Here is a 15,361-nt window from a genome sequence, read left to right as displayed (position 1 = left end):
TATCGGATACATTTAACGGATATCGGATTCGAATACATGAGAAGAAAAGTGCTGATTTTCGGATTCATTTTACCCGTTTTAAAAACCCTATAAGCTACACTTTTCAAGAAGTTTTTTGATTACAATATAAACAACAAACTTGTTGCAAAGGCATGAAGTATAAGTGATGCCTCTCTTTTTGCTAAAGCATAAAATAAAAAAGTTTTTATTGATATTAATCTTCTGGTTTTTATCGATATAAACCAAAATTTTAAAGCCTGTTTAATGAACATTAAGTTTGTCCGCTAAATAGTTAGTATTTTAGTAGAAATTGAATTTTTTTTTAAATTTGAAAAATGTAGCAATATGATTTTTTTTTCATAGTATTTTAGCACTTAATTTTAAGGTGGCCTCGATAACTCAACCTAATTTTGAAATTTCATAAATCGTAGATTATGACGTTTTTGATTTTCAACCAACAACTTTTGATTTTTATATTTACACCTAATTAAAACGTGTACTAATAATTTTCCGACATACTGAATCGTCAAACAACAATATGTTCTACTTACTGAATTTTTAACCTACTAAATTTTCAACCTATTGTATTTTCGACCAACTCTTTTTCAATCAATTTTAAAACTATGTCTTTTTCGGTAATTATTTTGTACTTTTTTTGATTGGTTTGAATCTAAGCCAAATTTGATAAGTATATTATACCTAAATACATACATGTAACATAATACAAGTATATATATACTGTATATATACTAAAAAAAGCTGTATGCTATATAGGTAATCAAAAAGAGTAAGCAAATGCTTATCTATACGCTATAATATATATATATATATATATATATATATATATATATATATATATATATATATATATATACATATATATATATATATATATATATATATATATATATGTATATATATATATATATATATATATATATATATATATATACATATATATATATATATATATGTATATGTATATATATATATATATATATATATATATATATATATATATATATATATATATATATATATATATATACATATATATATATATATATATATATATATATATATATATATATATATATATATATATATATATATATTACAGCGTATAGATCAGCAATTGCTTACTCTTTTTGATTACCTATATAGCATACAGCTTTTTCAGAAAAAGAAGAAAAAAAAGAAGAATAATAAAAGAAATAATTGCTGCCCCAGCCAGAACGCTTTTTCGGTGTAGCGGCACTCTCCAGCTGGTAGCAAGCTATAAGATAGTTGATGTATGTACTGAAACCTAAGGCAGCAGGCTATTTCAGTAAGATGTTGGGATGTCTATTGTTGATTTGTTGTTAGTGTCTTTTTATAAAAGAAACCTTAAAAGCGCAAAGATGAAACGTTAAAAAACACAGATTAGTAGTTTAATATAATAATAATGAATATCGCCTAAAATCGGTTGAAAATTAATTTATCTCAAATTGGTTGAAAATGAAAATCTATAAAATGGGTCGAAAAATAAATCGGTCAAAAATGAAAACATCATAAATTGGTCGAAACTAAAAAATACTATATTTAGTTGAAAACAATTTAGGTCTTAGTAAGACACCTGAAAGTTAGTTCTGCTAAAAAGTTAGTAGATTTCTTTTTGTAAACAAGTTAGTAGGTCAATGTTTTTGTAGATCAAGCTATCTAACACGATTTTTTTCTGTTGATGGTTACTGCTTCTGCAGACGATTGTTGCATCTGTAGATAGTTGCTGTTTCTGTAGATAGTTGCTTTTCATAATGCAATACGTAACTTCATTAAATTTTAAACAATCACAAAAAAAAAATGATATAATAATAACAAAATTATTTTTATCAACTTCCATTTAAATAGAAATTTAGATCATATTAAATGATTTCGTAATGAAACGCACTCGCGATGTAATTATGATGTGTTGAATATATAATGTCATTATGATGACGGTATGAAAATAATATAATGATCAGGGCTATCCCAAAGAGGATGGCCCTGATCATTATATCATCATTATACCGTCTAAAAACAACTATAAGAACAACAAAAAGTCCTTGGTAATTGATATTTGCCAACTAAAGTTCAAAAATTGTCAACTCAATTGCTAAACGTACAAATGTTCCAACTCAAATGCACATTATACGGGCAGGACTTCAAGAAGATTGTAATGACCTTATCACGAAGCCCTTAACAAAACTCTATTTTCTTATACAATAAAAACATCTATGTACTATATAAAATAAATATATACCCAAAATATATAACCACCAAATATATCATAAATTTAATACTGTTCATACTACAGAAGTGAAACTCACAATAAAACATAACAAATCAATATGCAGTAAAGCAATTGAAACTTTTTCAATTGCTGCATATCGATTTGTTATTATACACCCTATTGCAAAAAGATTTTTTTAGAATGCTATTATTACGTAGATTATATTTGTTTTGGGGTTTAATTTTGTAAATGCTTACAAAAACATCAAGGGACATAAGTTCTTTACATTTGTACATAAAACACAAAACATTAAATACATTTAATTGATAAACATTTAAGGCGTCCATTTCTTTAAAAAGCGGTTCAAAAAACGATTTTTAAAATTTATTATGCGAGCTGCGAGTTTCTGATGCCGATAAAGTGATTTTAGTTTATTTTTATAAGTACTTCCCTATATAATATTTTCATAATTTATACGACAATGACTAAAAGAGTAATATAACTGTGTTAATTGGTTTTTGTTTAAATTACCTCTTGATTTGTATAGAATTTCAATCCTTTTTGCAACTTTATTAGTAATATTATTGATGTGGGATTTCCAAGACATATTTTTTTCAATAAAAACTCCCAAGAATTATGTCATTTTTTCTCTTTTTAGGATGACATTGTCGATAAAAAGATCAGGCATATTTACAGGCAGTATATCTATCTTTATAGTTTGGATATAAAATTATCCATCTTGTTTTTTCAATATTTAAAAATACCTTATTTTTTTGGAACCATAATGAAATTTTTTCAAGTTCCCTGTTCATATTATTAAAAAGTATGTTTATATTTTCATGTAACCGAAACAAGTTTGTGTCGTCTGCAAAAAATATAGGCTTTAAATTAGATGCTTTGTTAAGATCAGTATGGATCCTTGTAGGATTCCATTTGTTATGTTCATTAATGTTTAAGATTGAGAATCTTAGTTAAAAACAAATTGCTTTCGGTTGGAGAGATAACTTTTTAACTAACTTTTACCTGGTATGCCATTGCATACAAAATATTATGATCGTCTGTGTCAAAAGCTTTTGACAAGTCAATAAAAACACCAAGTGTAAATTTTAGATTTTTAAAAGATTCGTTAATACAACGTGTTAATTGAAGAATAGGATGTTCAGTTGAGTTGTTTTTTTTAAACCAAACTGATTTTCATAAAGGAGTTTATTGGTAATTAGGTATGTGTACACTCTGTTATGCAGTATTCTTTCTAATATTTCTGAAAAAACTGGAAGAACAGAAATAGGTCTGTAATTTGTTATATTAGTCGGATCTCCTGTCTTAAAAATAGGAACTACTTTTGCTATTTTCAGAGAGTCTGGGAAAGAACCTTGTTTTTAAAGGATGCTTTAAAGATTTTGTAAAGAATATCTTTCATGACGTCATAAGAGTTTATCTCAATATTTCCATTTATATCGTCAGGTCCTACTGATTTATTTCTTTTTAACGTTTTAAAAGCTTTTAACGTTATCAAATTCCTCAAGTAAAATGTAAAGAGTTTGATATTGATATCTGTTAATTTATAATTTGTTAAAGGAATTTTGTTTCATAAATTTGCTCCTGATGTGGAAAATAATTTGCTAAACTCAGTCGCAATTTCATTAGTATCATTAATTATTTTATTTCCAACTTTTATTGCAAGTGGCAGAGAGGTTTAAATTACTTTTTCCTTTCATGTAATTTCTTTCATTAATTCTTAGACGCGTTTTAATTGTTATTTTCTATGTTAATAATGTTGCGAGCATTTTTTGTTTTGCATATAACTTAGCAACGGTTTCTCTATATAATTTTTTAAGAACATTTTTTGTTTATGAAAAACAACCAATCAGATTTATGCAAAACAACTGATCAGATTTATGCAAAACAACTAATCATATTGATGCAAAACAATTCATTCGGATTTATAACTCATATAACTAATAACTTTAATGAAAAATAAATCAAAAATATCCTTTTGGCCCATTTCCATTTATTTTTCAAACTACTTCCCATCCCGGTTATTTGGCTCATAGGTTCAAGGAAAATCTGGATATTTGCGTTTAAGGGGGTGATTCACTTAATAAATAAGAAAGAATGTTTGGAAAACACAAAGGAATTATTTGCCTAAAAAGACACTCTTTTTGTACACTCAGAGTGAGTTTCTTGTTAAATACTGATGCATGTTGATGTTCGGGAATTGACTTATATGCACTACAAGACATCTACTCATACTTGCTATTTATGAGACATCCATTAAATACATATTTATAGACATCCATACAACGCATATTTAATAGACATCCGTACAACACATGCTAATGAGACATCCATACAACACATATTTATGATAATCTATACAACACATACCTATGAGACATCTAAACAACATATCTATAAAACATCCATACAAGACAAGATTTTTTGTATGGATGTTTATGAGACATTTATACAAAAAATCTATGAGACATCCATATAACACATATCTATTAAACATCCATATAACACATATTTACCTCTAATGCACATTTATTCTTTTATCTAACACAAGAAATACCGATTTAAAGGAAATATTTTAATTTAGTTCTTAGATATCTTAACCACGTCAGACATACAATATTGATGTTAAATAGTATGTTATGACATCATTAAATAACAGCGGTATCAGTGTCATACTTTTCTTACATATTTTTGCTTTCATATTTCCAGTCTCTTGAAAAAGTTTAGAATCAGTTTAGGTAATACAATAATTTATTGAAAATGACATACATAAATGGCATACAAATGACAAAGCTAAGATTTAATTTATGTTATATACATACACATGTATGTATATAACAAATTTAATCTTAGCTTTGTGTATGTCATTTATGTAAGCCATTTTCAAAAAATTATTGATTTACCTAAAAGATATTAAACTGATTTTAAACTTTTGCAAGAGACTGTCTGTGTTGATTTATGTTTATGGAGCCATGTCATTACATTTTACTATGTTAAACTTATTATTTCACATTTAAGAAGTTCTTTATTTTCCTCTGAGTATTTAATTTTATTCAGTTCAGTTAATTTATTATGCTTATCTTTTTTTTAGGCCTTCACTGTTTGGTGCAGTCCCACTAAAATACCTAGTTACTTTTCATTTACAAAAAATCCATGTTTTGACTTTGGTAATCTATAAATAACGTAAAAAAAAAGGCAAATAATGAATGAAATTAGTGGTAGACAAAAAAGATGCCCAGGTTCCCTCCCCCAAACAATTATAGTTGATAACAAACATATATGCGAATCAAGAGCTATAGCTCATTAATGACATCGGTCCCAAACAAGTAAACAAAATTCCTTATACAAATGCTACATTTAGAGATTTTTTAGTACAAGTGGATAGTTGCACTAGTTCCAACGAATTATCTACTGAACTATCTATTCAAGAGTTTGGAAAAGCTTTCAAAACTCTTTAAAAAAATAAATCAACCGGAGCAGATGACATAAACGGTAATATAGTCATAGAATGTTTTGAATACCTAAAAGAAATCCTATTTAATGTCTATGGAGCATCTAAACGCCAAGGAGTTTTTCCTGAACAACTTAAAACTGCTAAGGTTACTCCAATTTTAAAAGAAGGTGATCAAACAAATATCAGTAATTATCGCCCTATCTCTGTCATCTCCACATTTTCAAAAATACTAGAACGTATTATCTACAATAGATTATACAATTATCTTCATTCTAATAATTTTTTATACAACTATTAATTCGGTCTTAAAAGAAATAATTCCACCGAACATGCAGTTATCCAATTTGTACGTGAAATCTCTAATTCCTTTGACAGGTCTAAATATACATTAGGTGTTTTCATCGACCTTTCGAAAGCATTCAATACTGTCGATCATGAAATTTTGTTTTCAGCGATAATGATCATCCAAATAAATTTCAAAACATTTCATGTGGCGTTCCACAAGGATCCATTTTGGGACCACTATTGTTCTTGATTTATATAAACGATCTAAATAAAGCTTCGAATTTAATGAGTATCATGTTTGCTGATGACACTAACTTATTATTTTCCGATAATAACATTTACAAACTCTTCTATACTATGAATGATGAACTTAAAAGTATATCCAAATGGTTTAAATGCAACAAACTAACTCTAAACATTAAAAAAACAAATTGGGTTCTTTTTCACCCAGCCTCTAAAAAAGCTTATTTACCCCAAAGTTTGCCAGAAATTTTTATTGATGATGTTGAAATTAAAAGACATAATGTAACAAAGTTCTTAGGTGTTTTTCTTGATGAAAACATCACATGGAAAACGCATATCGACTATATTAGTACAAAAATATCTAAAAATATTTGAATTTTATATAAAACCAGAACATATTTATGTAAAAAAAGTCTAACTCAACTTTGCTACTCTTTAACTCATAGTTATTTAAATTATGCTAATGTTGCATGGGGAAGCACTGAAAAAAGTTAAAATGCCTTTATCGCCGTCAGAAACAAACGATCCGTTTAATAAACTTTGCAAATCGATATACTCATTCTAAACCACTTTTTATTGAAATGAAAGTTCTCAATATTTATGAGCCTAATGTTTTTAATGTTTTGTGCTTTATGTATATGTGGAAAAATGATATATCTTTACCCGTTTTTAAAGATCTCTTTTGTTTGAAACCAATAGATAAATATACACTTAGAAACAATAATTTTATACATGAGCCCTTTTGTCGAACCAAGTTTAATCAGTTTTGTATTGCATACCGTACACCCTATCTTTGGAATAAAATTGTTTTGTTCAATTTCGACATGAATTTTACTTTTCCCATTTTCAAATATAAACTTAAAAACTTAATTATCTTAATGGATGATGTAGTCAGGTTTTTTTAATTGTAATTTTATATTTTCTTTATAACTTTTATTGTTAATTACGTTTTATTTTTTGTTGATTATGTTTTGATGTAGTTTATATACACATGCTTGTAATAGGTTCTGATCATAAGATCAGTACGATCTTCTTTCAGAAACCTTGTTTGTATTTGTGAAAGTAATTTATTTACTACGACAAATGTAAACTAAAAAAAATAAAAAAACAAAAAAAATTAAAGCATCTATTTTTAAAATTTTTGAAAAGATTTTTTAATGCAAAAACATTCAGAGAAACAGAAAATCTCAAATCGCTAATCAATGAAGCATATCTCATAGCTGCTAATACAGAAAATAATACTTTCGCTTTTGAGCAACAGGAGTTGTCCAATATTTAACAAAGGACGGTTTTAATTGATAAAGTCATAATATAATTTCGTCTTACCTCATGAAGTTCATTTTCAACTTATTAACAAAAAATGAAGCAAGTTTTACAATGCGAAAGCTTTTTGGCATAGCATTAGAGCATCATAATATTTTCAAGCAGATTGAAAGCTTGCCATCAATTACTGCTAGCATAAGATTTGTTTGAAGATTTGTTAAAAAAAATTAAAGAAATAATATAATAATAAAAAAGAGCAAATAAAAGCTGAAATAATAATCAAGAAACATAAAACAACAAACTAGTGGTTTAGTAAATAAGTATAACAACGCAGTACCTAAATTGGGTTGAAAACTTGTTGCGCATAGAAAGTTCATTCTAAACGATACCTATTTTTATGAAAATTAATTATTTAATTCTTTTGTCCAAACTCGAGTTCTATGGCATCAAAAATTCTAACTTGGCTTGGTTTAGAAGTTACTTGTCTAATAGGAAGCAATATATTTCTTACGATGGTGGTAAAACGGATAATATGATTATTACATGCGATGTTCCCCAGGGATCAGTTCTAGGGCCCCTTTTGTTTCTAATTTATGTCAATGACATAAATTAGCCGATGATACGAATTTGTTTTATTCTCATGAAGACATTAATATTTTATTTTTAACAGTTAACAAAGAACTTGATAACCTAACCCAATGGTTTAAAGCCAATAAATTATCTTTAAACATTACTAAAACTAAATACACATTATTCCATCGTGTTCATAAAAAAAAAAATATTCCACTTAAACTTCCAAATCTTTTTATTGATAAAAATATAATAAAAAGGGAAATATCGTCAAAGTTTTTGGGCGTAATACTCGATGAAAATGTTACATGGAGAGAACATATAAGTGTTGTTGAGAATAAGGTTTCTAAAAATATTGGTATACTGTATAAAGCTAAACAGGTCTTAAACCAATCTTGTCTTAAATACATATACTTTTCATTTATACACTGTTACCTAAACTATGCTAACATTGCTTGGTGCAGCACCAATGTTACAAAGCTAAGTAAACTTCTATGTAAACAAAAACACGCCATTAGGATTATTACAAATGAAAATCGCTTCTCTCATTCAAAAATACTTTTTAGTAAACTTAATATTCTAAATGTTTATAATTTAAATCTCTATCATGTTCTTATATTTATGTTTAAACTTGATAAAAAAATGGCACCATATTTATTCAACTCTTTATTTAAAAAAATAAATCACATATACAGCACAAGATTTTCAAATAATAACTATACTCAATCCAAAACCTACTATTCTGCCACTAAATACTCAATCACAAACCGAGGACCTAAACTCTGAAATACACTTTTAAATAATGATCTTAAACCACTTTCTTCGCTTAATCAATTTAAAACTAAACTTAAGCAAAATCTTTTACTAAACGACAATGAACTAAATTTCTTCTGAAGCGTTTAAAATGAGAGTACTATTATTAATGATTTAGTATTAATAATTGTTTATTACTAAGATTGTCTATTCTAATACATAAATATGATAAATAATCTTGTCTCTAGTCTTGTTTCTGTTTATTTTTTTTTATTTTTTTTTTTGTTTTGTCTCTTTTTTTTTGTTTTTTGTTTTTTTGTTTGTTTTTTCTTCTTTATTGTTGGTCTTTTTAGTAAGTAAAGTAAACTTAAGCGTTAATAAAAAAAAATAATTTATAGCATATGTAACTTTTACGGTTTTTATTAGCATTGTAATTTACGATATATTTATTACGGGGCTTAGTGATAAGGCAACTATAGTCTTCTTTTTGCCCCTGTCATATATTGTTTTTTATTCATGAACATTGTTATTGTAAATACTATTAACGACGAAATATATAATTAAAAAAAAAAAAATAAATAAATAAAATTTATTTTCTTCATGTCAGTGGCGTAACTTCAAAATTTGGCCCCCCCCCCCCGCAAAAGAATGTTTTTTTAAAAAAAAAATAAAGCTTCACATATTAAATAGATATTTATTTCATATCTCATATTTAAAAACAAAAAATTAAATAAAGATAAAGATAACTTCAAAACGAAACTAAAACTTAACCGAACTTAAATAGTGAAAACTTTCCTCCTTGATTTCATATTGGCAAAATCGGTAATGATGTTTTTCATTTCCATTTTTCCAGCCGCTTTTGCCTCAATAGAAACTATTGCAAGGTCGCTTAAACGTTCTTTACCAATGCTATTTCGTAAATATTTTTTTATTATTTTAAGTTTCGAATAACTAGTAAATCAAAAAAAAATTCTTTTTTCAAATCCATGCTTTATGCAAGCAGAATTCTATTGGGCCTAGAAATTCTTTTTTTGTTATCTTTTGTAGAAGGAAAAATTACTGTTACGTTTTTAAATTTTTTTTTTATTAATTTAGTGTTCTTTTAAAAATTTAAAATTTTTGTAGAAGGAAAAATTACTATTATATTTTTATAAAATTTATTAAATTAACAGTAATGATTTAAATCTTTTGTAGAAGGGAAAATTTCATACAAAAAATTTTTACAATCAATTTTTGCAAAAGATAGGTCTATCTTTTTTTTTTTTTTTTTTTTTTTTAGTTTACAATTATTAATCGTAATATAACAATATAACAATACATAAACTTGGTATCTGAAAGAAGATCCAAAAGATCTTGTCGTCAGAACCATATAAAATATATCAAACGTGTATATATAATATAATAAAAATACAATTGATTTAATAATTATTAACAATGTAGAATAAACAAAAACAGAAAATAATTTTACCTTTCAAAAATATTTATATATATTGTCAGTAGAAAGAATAAAGTTTTTTAATTTAGTTTTAAAAACAGAAAACGAAATTGACAAATCAAAATTTGGAACAACAATTTTGTTCCATAAATACGGTGCTCGATAGTTTATGCAAAATTGATTAAACTTTGTTTGACAAAAGGGTTCAATTATTAAATTATTATTTCGTAAAGTATATTTGTTAATAGCTTTATGGGTAAAAAGATCTTTAAAAATAAACAATGGTTGTTCACTTTTACAACGAAACATAAAACATAAAATATTATAGACATTGAGTTCGTAAACATTAAGTGCTTTAACGTTTTTAAACAAAATATTAGAATGAGAAAAACGATTTTCAAAACATATTAAACGCATTGCGTGTTTCTGACGATGGTAGAGATTTCGTAACTTATTTTTAGAGGTACTTCCCCAAACAATATTGGCATAATTTATATAGCTATGTATAAATGAGTAGTAGAGTTGAATTAAATTTTATTTATTTAGATAGTATCTGACCTTATATAGAATTCCAATACTTTTGGCCAATTTAGTAGAAATAAAGTCGATATGATACTTCCATGTAATATTTTCATCAATGTAAATGCCTAAAAATCTTGTGACCGACTCCTTTTTTATTTCAATTTTATCAATGAAAAGTTTAGTTAAATTATTTGGTAAAAAACGCTTTTTTGCGAGGGAGGGGAAAAGGATCCATTTTGTTTTATCAATGTTTAACGTTAACTTGTTGCACTTAAACCAGTTGGAGATGTGATTGAGTTCTTTATTCATATTTGAAAAAAGCTCATAAATGTCACTGTTTGACAGAAATAAATTAGTATCATCCGCAAAAATGATACTCATAAGGTTAGAAGCTTTATTTAAATCATTTATATAGACTAAAAACAAATGTGGGCCTAGAATAGAACCTTGTGGAACACCACATTTTATGTCAATTAATTTTTCATTTTGAAAATAATTTCCATAGAAAACAAATTGTTTTCTATTTGTCAAATAACTTTTATACCATTTTATTAATTTGCCATTAATTCCATAAAATTTGAGTTTCTTAAGTAGAATTTTGTGATCGACCGTGTCGAATGCTTTTGATAGGTCAATGAAAATACCTAGTGTATATTGTGATCTACCAAATGAATTGGAAATTTCACGAATGAACTGTGTAATGGCTTGTTCAGTTGAACAATTTTTTTTAAAACCGAATTGATATTTATATAGAAGTTTATTTAGATTAAGGTAATTGTATGTTCTATTGTATATAATTCTTTCTAAAATTTTCGAGAAGGTTGAAAGAACTGAGATAGGGCGATAATTACTAATATTTGATTTTATTCCGTCTTTGTAAATTGGAGTAACTTTAGCTATTTTTAATTGGTCAGGGAATACACCTTGCTGTATAGATGCCCTGAACACTTTATAAAGAATACATTTTAAATTTTCAAAGCAATCTATGACTATGTTGCCATTTATTTCGTCCGCACCTGTAGCTTTGTTTCTTTTAAGAGATTTGTAAGCTCTCTCAAACTCATCAAAAGATAAGTCAGAATATAAATTATCTATAAAAAGCGAATTATTTATAGGCTCTAGGAAATCACTAAAAGTTTTTTCCGTAATAGGAATCTTATTTGCCAATTTAATTCCTATATCAATAAAATATTTATTAAACTCTTTTGCAATTTCGTTTGGTTCATATATATTTGTTTTATTTATTTTAATTACTTTAGGAAGGTAGTTTGAGTTTGTTTTTTGTTTTCCTGTTATTTCTTTCAACGTTCTCCAAGTATTTTTTGAGTCGTTTTTAAATTTACTAATTAAATTTGAATAATAATTTTTTTAAGTTTTTTACGAATTTTTTCAAATAAATGTTGGCAATTTTTATATTTTTGTTGGTTTTCATCTGATTTTGTTTTTAAATATTTTATAAATAGTTTCTGTTTGATTTTAGAGGATTTTCTAAGTCCTTTGGTAATCCATGGACTATTCAAGGTTTTTTTTTTTGTTATTTGTTCACAAAGTGGAAAGTTTGCATTGTATATTGAGAAGAAAGTATCAAAGAACTTATTATATATTGTATTTGCGTCATCACTAAAGTTAGTATGTTTCCAATGCAGAAGTGATAATTGATATTGAAAGGATTTTAAATTGTTTTCGTTGAAGACGCGTTTTTTTATTATATTTTGTCTTTCGGGGTTATTAGAGGATACAGTATGAATTGTAAGAAAAATGGGGAAATGATCGGATATGTCGGTTTTTATAATTCCTTTTTGTAATTTCTTATTATAAATATCTGTTGTAAAAATATTGTCAATCAACGTCGTTGAAGTTTTGGTTATTCTAGTAGGGCGATTAATTAAAGGAAGAGCTCCTGCAATAAATATTTCATCATAAAAACTTTTTACTTTTTTATCTTTACTATAAATTAGACAGTTCATGTTGAAATCTCCAATTATAAAAGTAATTTTGTTTAAGATTTTCAGACGCACCATCTGGTGGTCTATAACAGCAGCTTAATAGAATACTTTTTTTTTTATTGTTTAAAATTTCAATAGTTACGATTTCTTTATCGCCGTCAGAAACGCACATATCATTCCTAATGTGATATACAATGTGTTCCTTAACGTAAATCAGAACTCCTCCACCCCGTTTATTTGTTTGTCTTTCTAACAAAATTGTTTCAAAACCTGGAAGATGGAAAATAGAATTATTTTTAAACTCATTCGAAGAAATCCATGTCTCTGTTTTTTTTATTTTTTATTTTTATTTTATTCACCTCTGAGAAAGCCGAGAAGGCCACTACAGATGAGGAGGCTACTTAATAGTGGTTATACCACTCTCTCAACTCTATAACTCCGAAACACGAACCTTGACGAACAAGGCCGCTGCGCGGAGAAACAAGTTGAGCGCGGTACTACCAGGGAACGTGGTGGGGATCGAACTCGGAACCTCTCGCTTATGAAGCGAGCGCTTTTACCACTACACCACTACCGCATTTAAATATTAAGCAAATTATATTAAAAATATTTTCAGTTTCATCTAAAAAATTACAAAACTATTCAAAATTTTTATTCAGACTTCTAATATTAATGTGAAGGATTCTGATTTTTTGATTTTCAGTGCCGTTTTTATTAAGAAATTCTTTTAACTTATTGGGATAAAGATAAGAACAACGTGTGTTCACATCATTAAAAAAGTTGACATCTGGATCTGAATTAAGATCTGATTTTAAGTATTTATCATGAAAATTAAAAGTAAAGGATTCGTAGTCATCCATTTTTGTTTTTAAATTTGATTATAGAATATTAAAAGAATTCCTTTATAATTATAGGTCACGCGTAATTAATTTATTGTAAGTTACTTTAGCAAACTTACCTTTCGCTCGCAATTCCTTAGCTTCTTTGAAAAGCTTTCTTCGTAAATTTATTGTAAAATCGCTAAAGTCTTCGTTAACGAACAACCGCTCGTTCCAAAGCTTCATCGTCGCATATTTGTTTAACACTAGGGGTTTGTCTTTGTAGTTTTGAAATCGAACAACTATTGATCTGTTTTTTCCTGTTTCCTTTCCAACTCGATGGGCTCTATCTATTAAAATATTTTCTTGTATATTAAGCTTCGTATTGAGGAATTCTTTTATTTTTTGTTCACTTTCTTCCCAAGTTTCATTAGCTTTATCTTCAAACCCAACAAATCTCAAGTTGTTTCTACGGCTTCTGTCTTCTAGTTCTGCTATTTTCTCTTCAATGTTATTGTTTCCATTTTCAATATTACTTATATCTGGTGATTTTTTCGACTCTGTTTTTTTTAATTCTGTAAGTTCAATTATTATTTTATCATAGCTTTTGCTTATAAATTCAACAGCTTTCTGTACCTCAGATAATTCTTTTTTTAACGTAAAGTTTTCATCTTTTAAGTTATTAAATTTAATTTCCATTTTTTCTATCCGATCATTAAAAATTTTCATCATAGTATTCTCATGATTTTCAAGGATTTCTTTAAGTTGTGCTGGTGTAAAGTTTTTCGCCATTATTATAAGTTTTTTTTAAACGCTCTTAAAAACACGTCCGTTTGCGGTGAAAATTGCGGTCTAATCTAACGATGAAAATTGCGGTCTATCTAACGATCTATCTTTTGGACCTAACATTTTATAGGGCGATCCGAGAGCACTTTGTCAGTTTGTCAAGTCGGTGAATGTTGATATTGTTGTTGGCATATGTCTTATTCGGTTGCACTTCTTCATGTACTCATTCATGGAATCGATCTCAGTCTTTCCATCTCAGCCAAAGCGTCGTTGTTGCAAGGTTTCTTTCCAGTTAGCTTGGCACAGTCCAATTCCTGTATCTGTAGGCCATCCAGAGATCTCACTCGACTGAGCGAGTCGTACTTGTCGTTGCTCTGGTGTTTCTGCAGCTCTCAGTTGTATCATGTTCTCTCTTACTTGAGAAAGTCGTACTTGGCGTTGCTCTGGAGTCTCTGCAGCTCTTAAGTTTGACATATACTCTCTCTTCTGATCTAAACGTGCTTGATGTTGCTCACACGTTTCTCTTTCACGACGAGATTTGTCTTTCTCCAGTCTAGCACGTTTCGATTCTCCACTTTCCTTCATTAGTTTTTTCAGGCGTTTTTGTTTTTCCTTTTCCAATCGTCTTTTCCGTTGTGTAGCGGTTTCAGTCGTCATAGGTTTAGCAGGCCGGTTGTTTGTTTTGTTTGTCATATGTGTTCCCACGAGTATGGCGGTAAATGACGGTCCATCCTCCCAGTGACCCCTTAGAAGGACAAGGTTCTTAATACAACAGGGTGTGCCAGGTGCCCTGAGGTCGTACGTTAGCGACATATCATATTTATCCACCCTAATGCCATTCAGTCCTCGGCACGCATCTCACCTTGACGTTGGGTGCGAGTAAGAAATAGTTCTCAATACTTTAACCGAGATTCGAACTCGGAACTTCCAGAAGAATTTTGAAATTTTCCTACAAATTTCGAGTCTCTTCCCAACTAAACCACTGAGGCTATTTCTTACCTAAAATCTTATATAACAGAA

General features: G+C 27.8%; 1 protein-coding gene across 1 annotated transcript; it reads right to left on the bottom strand.

The window, feature by feature from the left end:
* Positions 1-119: 119 nt before the first annotated feature.
* LOC136091692 (uncharacterized) lies at positions 120-14,347 on the bottom strand. Its single transcript, XM_065819400.1, has 3 exons — positions 13,696-14,347; positions 11,436-11,966; positions 120-181 (listed from the first exon to the last, which is right to left on the bottom strand). Exons 1-3 carry the CDS (start codon positions 14,345-14,347, stop codon positions 120-122), a joined length of 1,245 nt encoding a protein of 414 aa, XP_065675472.1.
* Positions 14,348-15,361: the final 1,014 nt, after the last annotated feature.

This window comes from Hydra vulgaris, chromosome 15 (genome assembly GCF_038396675.1).
Source record: "Hydra vulgaris chromosome 15, alternate assembly HydraT2T_AEP".
In the NCBI taxonomy this organism is placed as follows: Eukaryota; Metazoa; Cnidaria; class Hydrozoa; order Anthoathecata; family Hydridae; genus Hydra; species Hydra vulgaris.
The sequence above is the reverse complement of the archived record's forward strand: the minus strand, read 5'-3'. Positions and strand labels throughout refer to the sequence as shown.

What these genes read in the sequence shown, in the direction of transcription:
- LOC136091692 (XM_065819400.1), bottom strand. Translation starts at nt 14,347, where the DNA reads ATGGCGAAAAACTTTACACCAGCACAACTTAAAGAAATCCTTGAAAAT. An exon ending in TAAGGAATTGCGAGCGAAAG is followed by an intron (nt 11,967 to 13,695) that starts GTAAGTTTGCTA and finishes TTATTGATATAG; the next exon opens with GAATTAAATTGGCAAATAAG. An exon ending in TAGATCACAATATACACTAG is followed by an intron (nt 182 to 11,435) that starts GTATTTTCATTG and finishes TTTATGCTTTAG; the next exon opens with CAAAAAGAGAGGCATCACTT.